Genomic DNA, 9542 nt, shown 5'->3' on the forward strand with positions numbered 1-9542 from the left:
AAATTGCCGAACCACTTACATATTATCTCTATCTTGTATTTGGGTGTGTTTCTTGGTGGTTTTGGTGCAACAAAGGTGTGCTCGAGGGAAGTTAACCATGTGGGAGAGAACAGGAGGAAGATGTCCTCTGAGTGACTCTCGATTTTTCATTGTTGTAATATTCTTGGTAGTGTGCGAGGATGTGGGAAACCAAATCTTTGAGTTCCTCTTCTCAAATTTGGTGGCAATGTTGCCGTGTAGAGAAGAGCTTATCGAGGTAGTGTTCTTGGCAAACTAGCTAGCCTTCCAGAAAGGCCTCAAATGAGTCAGCAATACTGGTGTACGTCTTCTTCTACTCCCTTAATTGTTATGATAAAGAATTTATAGAAAGTGAAACTTTTTCATATTTCTTGTATCATTCCTTAATACTTTTTTTTTTTTTTTGTAATAGTTTACATACAGACTTATAAATTATAGCAAGTGACTGTTAACAATATACTTATAAATAACACAATTCTTTAGAAAATTGAAGAAAGAGATAGTTGGGTAATTTCACTAATTGGATACGAATTTTAGGCTTTTAGTTCATACTAGTGTTGGAGATGAAGGAACTAGTTTTTGTTTTTTAAGAAAAAAAGATAATTCCTTCAATTATTACATAGTAGGCACGGGTTGGCCTTTTTTCAATTTATATATAAAAAAGATCTCTAGTTATTACATATCAGTCTCGGATTGGCCCAAGCCGACACACTAATCACCAATTCTACGTAGGATTGTTAATATTTATTAGAGAATTACTACAGTCATAAAGAGATCCCACAAAAATAAATACACAAAATGACGTGGTTACATATGATATGTTAAATCTACTTTATAATAAAAGTAGATTTACAATCTAACTTATCACATAAAGTCGTGTCAGTTTGTGGATTTATTTTTGTGAAATCTTTTTGTTGGTAAAATATTTCTCTATTTATTATTATTATTAATATTATTTTAGCATAACATAAAATAACATCGATAGAATAAGATTATCTTACAAATTGACTCAATCTCATCTTGCAAAAGACAACACCAGCTCCTCTCATCAAATTAATCCATTAAGATCCATTGGTTTAAAAAGTTGGTTACTATGACTTTTCCCATCAAAATAAGCATGACTTTTGTTTACCCAAGAAGGGATTTTGAACTTGAATAGTGGATATAAATTGGGTGACCTAGGAAAGTAAAAACTTGAAATAGATGAAGTGATGTTCTTGATACATGGAATGGAATGGTATTAATGGAAAGGGTAAAGCTACCCATTTGCCGTTTCTCTCATACACCACACAAAACTAGTGATGTGGTTTTTATTTTTTTTAATTAAATAATGCATTTAGTTTTACACCCTAAATATCCATACCATACCCAAATTAGAGCAGGTTTGGTTTCCCTCCCTCCCCCCTTCTTCCTCTGCTAGCCTTCACTGCCACCATCTGGGATCTTCGACGAAAAAGCTATGACCAACCAATGAGAACCCAGCCATCAGACGAGAGCTGGATGGTATCCATTATGAGATTCAGGCCACTAATCCCATGGAAATTGATCTTGAAGTGCTTAGAGACCGTGCACATTGAATGGTCTCTACTATTTAGAGTTTTCTTCCTTGGAGAGTGCTATAGTTTTTAAATTTACGAAATAGTTATCAAGCACAACATAGCATTGCACTATCCATGAATAAATTGACATCTTTGTGGCACATTAGTTTTAGGCTAATATTATCTAATAATAGAGATAATGGAGAAAGTCACTTCCTTCTTGATTGCTGATTCTAAGGTGAAAAGATGAGTTTGTAAAGTGGTATTTAGAAACTCTTGATGTAAGTAATCTTATGAAAGTTGGTCTCCAAAGAATTTACCTATAAAAGGATATGTAGAAACTCCATGTCTATTGGCATGTAAATTAACATGTCTGAAGATGTATGGGAAACAACAAAAATTGCTCTTATTCTTACCCTCCCCTCCCCAATTTCCACCATTCTCTTTCCTTTTGCTTCAGGTTCCACAAGAGAAAATGTCATAAGCGGGAAGTTGATTTCTCTCAATGGGGAGGAGCAAAATCCTCATGTTGCATTGGTCTTGGCCCGGTTCTTAGAGAAATACGAGAACCCAAATGCACACATCAAAGTCTCGAGTTTTGCGAGCAAACCGAGTAGAAAAGTCTCCCACAGGAACTTGAATATTTTGCAGCTATGTATTCCACATTTTCTCTTTCATTCCTTAGACAAATTTTTTTCAAGAAACCGGAACCTTAGCAGTTATATTCCATAAAATAATTTGTAATTCCTAGTCTCCCACAAGAAGCCTTACAAGAAACCAAATGCACCCACTATGGCTCCAAGCTTTTCCGATGCTGCAGATATGTCATGGCAAGTAGACCGTAATCTGGTTGGGAAAATTTCAGTTGACATGATAAATATGGTTGCGTTAGGCCTGGAATTAGCAAAGAAGAAAGTGTTGATTTTTTATGGGAGGAAGATGAAACCGTCACAGGAGAGAGTGATGATTTTGATTTCTGATGATTTCTCAAATCACAATTGGGGACTCACGGGGAGAGGAAGTTCTCAAATGGGGAAGATGAAATCGATGAGGGATTTTTCCTTAAGGATTCATAGGAGAGAAGGATAGGAAATTTTGGATTTAACCATTGAATCGGAATGTAAGTTGACCGAGTTTGCCACATCAGCCTTTGTGTGGCATGTGATAAGAAAACTGGATGAAGAGTAGAATTTTCGTAATAGAAAATGATAAAGTATAATGGCTAGAGAAGGAAAGAGTGACATGTGTCATCTTGAATATACAAATGGATCAGACTCTAAAAAATACATAAATTCCTCCTATATTTTTCAAGAAAAATGAAGCAAACTATAAAGGAACGAAGTGATGCATTCTAACTAAAGGACCTAAGTGATAGGTAAAATCACCTTGTGAGGAAGATTAGTACCATTACGAGGATCCTGACTTTTCTTTTTCTTTTTCCTTTTTTTTTTTCCTTTTTTCTTTTCCCCCTCTTAAATAACTGTAGTTTGAATTGAATTGATCGCCACTTTTCTTGATGGCAGATGTCAGATGGCGACATGTAATAGAAAACGCAAGTAAGATACAAAGATGGTGATGTCACTTATAAGAGTTCTTTTACTTTGAAGTTGGTTTACAAAGCAGGCCCTTTGTTTTATAGATATGACGAGATTTAATTTGTAAGAAAAATTTTAGCAAATCAAGTCGTATTATGTTAATAAAAATAAAAGGGAGCGGGACATGTAGCGAGATCCCCCAGCGGGATCTCTAGTATTGTTCATATATATATATACATATAATTTCTATTTTATAATTATTTGATAATCAAGATTCTTTAAATTGACTTAATAAACAAACAACAGATTTCATAATATTTTTTTAAATATTTAAGATTGTTGTACATAAATAACAATGCAGACTCCTTGAATGCAATTTTTAAAACGACAATCATGATTCAATTATTTGGAGCTATGTATATGTAGGGGAATTGTCGTACTCCAAGTTTTGTGTCTTTTATCATGACAGTTCTTTTAGGCATAATTTGCTTTTCAAATGAGATAAGATGGGTTAAAATAAAATTTAAAAAATGAATAAAAAATTATTAGAATATATTTTTTAATATTATTTTTATTTTGAGATTTAAAAAAGTTAAATTGTTTATTGAGTAATACTATACCTACTGAAGATTTGTCCCAAATTGGTGTCCCGAAATATACATTTCATCTTTTTATTTTTATGTTCTTTATTTTTATGTATTTTTTTAATCATCATAAGTATTTATAAAAAAAAAAAAAAATTTATAATATCATTAAAAAATACTTTCTTAATCATTAAGTAAAAAAAAAGAAAAGTTTTGGGACATACTTTCGGGACTTTTAGCATTTCTGTTTATTTTATTTTGTATAAAAATTTAAAAAAATTATAATAATTAGATGAGATGAGATGAAATGAAATGAGAACGGTTGTACAAACAAACGAGGCTAAGTATCTTGTTAACTGAGCAAGTGGAGTACCTACTTAGTCTCCGCCCCCACATATAAAAAGGAAGGGTAACGATATCCTTGCGATTTATTTACTACTTGTCCTGCATGGATTACTTTTTCATTTTCTCCACCGAAGCTGAACGCAACTCTCCCTTTTATCTCTTCTAAAATTTCTACCATATGATGTGATTTCTGTTAGAAGACAAAAGCTTATTCTGAAATTTGGACTGGCGCTTCTTCTTCTTCTTCTTCTTCTTCTTCTTCTTCTTCTTCTTCTTCTCTCTCTCTCTCTCTCTCTCTCTCTCTCTCTCTCCTCTACTTCTGAAATGAAATGTGTTTGAATTTCAAACGGAAATGATCAAATCTAGTTAAGAGAGAGCGCAGAGAAGAAAAGAAGGGCGGCTTCATTTTGGGTGTCAATCCAAATTTCAGAATAAGTTTTTGTCTTCTGACTGAAAGCAGACATTACATCATATGACAGAAATTTCAGAAGAGATAAAGGGAGAGTTGCGTTCAGCTTCGGTGAAGAAAATGAAAAAGAAGTCTCCGTAGGACAAGTGGTAAATCAGTAATAGATCAACCGCAAGGGTATCATTATCCAAAAAGAAACAGGTGATCCGCCCGCTCATCCATATGAAGCGAGCATATTGCTCGCCCAACCCCATGTGGGGGTGGGTGGATGAGCCGGGCAGGACGGATGTAAAGGTCTGGCCAGAAGGCATATTGTTAACAAAGTGAAATGCTTCGGAACAGCCCAACTGATAATAGGAGAAAAATAGCCCACCAATAACAGTTAGTCTTGTAGGAAAGTTGGAAAAATACACACTACACAAACCCACACATGATTAAAACCCATAACAAACAAATGAAAAAAGAAAAGCCCCTTTCACCTTCTTTGCTCAGGGAAAATGGCTCTTGTCCAAGACCTCCATCTGCAGTCGGTAGTCAATCTTTGCCAAGCACCAAACTCGGACTACGCCTAGCACCAGTCCGTTGGCTTTCTTTTTGAATTCCCCTTTTCCTGAGCTTCTTTTAAAAATTGTCGTAAGTGTATTTTATGCCCAGGATCGTCTACTACTTGTTTGAGTGCAAGTCTCAGCCTGACATTTTTACTTTAACTGCATCCCTCTATCTCAACCTGGCATTTTATCAAGCAAGTGAGGAAAATTAAAATTGTATAGAATTTAACCACAAAATGTTCAGTTAAGGGAATGAATTGGGCTTTTAAAAAATCGGGTTTCAATTTCCTGAGATTTCTAAGAAATTGAAGTATAAGCAAAGTATCAAAACTCCATTAACAAATTTATCTGTTGTGCACTCAAATAAGTGCATATTTTAATTCAATTACAAGGGCAAGCTGATTAAGCAGTCTTGATACAAATACAAAACCACAAAACATGTAGTTGGCTATGAAAAATCCAGACACTCTTTCCCCATTCTAATTGTAAAGAATCTTCTTCTAAGAGCACCAAACAGCATAAAACCATCTTTTTCGGTGACTTCACTACTTACCCTTCCCTCTTTTGCCATTTCTATTAATTTTTTCCCCTTACTAGACTTGCCAGATTTGTTCTTCATGAAGAAGAGAGACACTGAAAAAGAGACAGAGATAGCTAGACAAGAAGAGAGAAACCAGAGAGAGAGAGAGAGAAAGAGAGGGAGATCGTGTGTTTTGGGTTTAAGAGGAGATCCCACTTTCACCGAAAAGGAGGGATATGCACTGTTGTCGTATTAAATCTATTTCAAAACTGGACAGGTCAGGGTTCTTTGATAGAAGACGAAGAGGGCACGGGAGATTTAGGTTTTGTTTGTTTTCAAGAAATATCTCATCTCATCTCACTTCATCATTATAATTTTTTTAAATTTTTATACAAAATAAAATAAATAATTTAACTTTTTTAAATTTCAAAACAAAAATAATATTAAAAAATATATTCTAACAATATTTTATTTAATTTTTTAATTTTAATCTCATCTCATCTTTAAAAACAAACGAGACTATTAAGAATTTTATATTTTTTGATCAACTGTTGGCAAGCACGGAAGAGGTAAATTAAACAATATATATGTGGAGGCCGTCATTAGAGGGCTGCTTTTTGAGGTTGGACAGTCCGACAGGTCTGAAGGTATTCTCATTAACAAATAGTATGACCCTGATGATCATTCTGTATTGGAACCCACAATCAATCTCCATCATTTAATTTGACTCCATATTTTTATTATGACTTACAAAATATTCTTCAAATTTTAAATTTTTTACATTGATAAAATATATTAAAAAAATAATAATAATAATTACAGTTACAAGTATGCAAACGTCGTATAATCACTTTAAAAAAAATAAATAAATACGAGACACACATGAAAAGAAAATTAATTTTTAATAATAGACCTTACTCTTTTTCAAAGCAACTGTATAACACTTGCACACTTTACGACTATATATAATATTACTCTAAAAAGAATAAATGATCTTATTAAAAAAATTATACATTTTATAAATTAGAAGGTTTTGATTGATCCATGATACTGGTTCAGAACATTAATCAATGCTGCTTGATTAATAAGAGGAAGGAAAGCAAGGCAGTCTATCCAGATGGTGCCGAAAAAAGCGCACCAATTGTTCAAAGGAGGAAGAAAAGCAGAAGAAACCATGAGATCCTGTGCACCTAAGCACGTATAGCACATATGGATCGTTCTGTATCAAGACCAAAACCAATTGAAAATAATTCATGATTGCCAACTCAAGGCTATAAAAATAGAGAAATATTTAGTTTACAGAGACATTACAAATTAATGTGGTTTGTTGTGGTACACCATATTATAAAATCTTTTTTTTTTTTTAAATAGATCTAACATATCACATTTAGCCGTATCAATTTGTGAACGTCACTTTCTAGTTTCTTTGAAATCTCTTTGTGAACACAACAATCCTCGTAAAAACATGATAGCAATCCACATAAAAATATGATCTGCATACGAACAATAAATTTGGGGTCTTCGGTTCTCTGAAGTATGAACTCTGGCATTTGCCATTTCATTTCCCATGTAAAATAGAGTTATGGAAGCTTGTATTTAAGCACACGTTAGTATTTTGCAGACAGAAAACATGTAAGAGGAAAATAAGAGAGAACAAGAGTGAGGAGCAGAAAATAATCCAGAGAAGAAATCCAGGCAGAAAATATTTTCTGTCGATGCTTAATCGGCTCTACCTTACTAAATTTGAACGGTTCTCTCTTTGATACAGCTTTTCTAGCATGTGCCTAACATCCGCCATACTGTTTAGTAAACAACCATACTCTGACCTCAATTACCATATGCATAGTCCCATTCTCTCGTCCCTGATCTCCTGCACCACCTCGCATTACAAGAAGACCAATTGCTGAGAAATTTGACAATTACTTCTTGAAAAAACTAGCAAGTTCACCCTTCTCGTACATGGAAGTCAGAATATCGCAACCCCCAACTAATTCACCATTCACAAAGATCTGCGGAAATGTGGGCCAGTTACTATACTTCTTTAGTGTCTCCCTCAATCCATTATTATACTCTTCATCGAGCACGTCAACACTTTCATAATCAACTCCCTCGCTTTCAAGGATGCCAACCACCCTCTGCGAGAATCCACACATTGGTGCACTTCTGGAACCCTTGATAAAGGCCACCACCTTGTTTTCCTTTACCAACCTATCAATGAGTTCCTCCAGTGAGACCGTCAGCTGAACATGACGGCCAGGAGTCAGCCGAAGATCAGGCTTCCTCTTTGGTGTCTGTCGGACCCAGGTGGCGTTCCCTGATTCATTACCTGGTGGGACCTTTCCGGTGGCTTTTATGTGTTCTTCCATCCATGATTTCCAAGCTTGGGTCAGAGCTGTTCTGTCAGGATCATCTACCACCCCGACCTACAAGACAATTTTTTCTTAGTAGAAGGAGACACTATAGGAAGATATATTACTTTCATCATTATTGTGCAAAAGGAGACACTATTATCACAGGATACTGTTACCAAATGCAGCAAGAAGCACCAGTATGTTTATCTCATCACATTTGCTTTTGTCTCCTTAGAGGGAAATAATTGTCAAAATCGAAGCTTGTGGATGGAGATGACATTTATCAAGTTATTAGTTCTAACTAAGGTTAGTGATTTTGTAGATATATGAAAATCTTAATAATAGGTGAAAACATTTATCACTCAACTGGTTTGGGTGCCAACACACTCATAAGAATTCCTGGGATCTAATCCTAGCACACATGAATTTGGCAGGGGTTTACTGATATTTTAAGGTGGGTACATGATCGAAGACAGGCATTTCAATATTCAGCTTGGTCGCTACAACCAGATCCTGCTTCAGTGGAGCTTAAGCATCATTGCAGATGAAACATTCTTTCTCAAGCTTGGTAATAGAAGAAGGTTCAACCCTAAGTATTAACAAATTGGCAAACCACCCAAATTCAATTATAGCCATAGTTCACAAGTAATTAGCTAATGTCATTCCAAGGCCTATAACGATTCAGAAACTTTTAACAGTGCTTACCATTATGTATTTTTTTCATTGGCATTTGAAGCAGAGAATTTGAACAGCTCGCTTATACTCACTCACAATGCTTTCATTTCAAGATGCCAAACTTTCTCCGTGCAAGAAATTAGAGCAAATCATTTACAAGGCCATAAACCCGTCATACCTTGACTGAGCAGCAGAGTTCCGGCACCGATTTCTGGTGCACAGTAACGCTCGCCGCAATGTTCCGCGATATGCCAATGAACTGAAGCTCCTCGTTCTTGTCGTAGATGGCGTAAACGCCGGCATCGGAGGGAAAATTTCCGGAAAGCTCCTCGGATGCCGGAGGCACGGGGACAATTTCCGTTTCCGATAGTTTCTTGTGAGCTAAAGCGATTGTTAAGGCGCGAGGTTTAGCTGCAGCGTTGGATTTCAGATAAACGGAGGAGACAGTGAGGCAGGGTTTAGGGTGTGAATAGAGTAAAAGGTTAGGGGCGTTTGGGGGAGAGCGAGGGGAGCGGAAGCGAAGAGAGGGGGAAGCGCGAACTAGAGATAGGTTGACTGTGGCGGTGGCCGTGGCCATTGAGGGAGAGTGAACGGAGAATCGCTGTGCAACCAGGGTGAGCTTACCGGATATAATCACTGTTTGTTGGTCGTTTATTGTTTCATCGGAGACCGCAGAGAATTGGTGGGTGCAGCTGATAGTATCCTAACCCAATTCCTAAATTCCAATCCGTCGCGTAGAGTTACGTAAATTGTGGATTGGGTTTGAACTGAGGATCCGGAAGGAAAATGATTTACATTTAATATTTTTTATAATATTTTATATAATTATATTTTAAATGAGAAATATTTTTATAAAATATTTTATAAAAATAATATTATTTTATAAAAATATATTTATTATATAATATTATTATAAAATATATTATAAAAATATATTTTTATAATATATTTTTTATAATATTTTATATAATTATATTTTAAATGAGAAATATTTTTATAAAATATTTTATAAAAATAAT

The 9542-nt window shown here is 35.1% G+C and overlaps 1 protein-coding gene across 1 annotated transcript; it reads right to left on the bottom strand.

The window, feature by feature from the left end:
- Positions 1 to 7029: 7029 nt before the first annotated feature.
- On the bottom strand, positions 7030 to 9201 carry LOC121264603 (bifunctional monothiol glutaredoxin-S16, chloroplastic). Its single transcript, XM_041167863.1, has 2 exons — positions 8702 to 9201; positions 7030 to 7920 (listed from the first exon to the last, which is right to left on the bottom strand). Exons 1-2 carry the CDS (start codon positions 9098 to 9100, stop codon positions 7417 to 7419), a joined length of 903 nt encoding a protein of 300 aa, XP_041023797.1. The 5' UTR covers positions 9101 to 9201; the 3' UTR covers positions 7030 to 7416.
- Positions 9202 to 9542: the final 341 nt, after the last annotated feature.

Source organism: Juglans microcarpa x Juglans regia, chromosome 5D (assembly GCF_004785595.1).
Source record: "Juglans microcarpa x Juglans regia isolate MS1-56 chromosome 5D, Jm3101_v1.0, whole genome shotgun sequence".
NCBI lineage: Eukaryota > Viridiplantae > Streptophyta > Magnoliopsida > Fagales > Juglandaceae > Juglans > Juglans microcarpa x Juglans regia.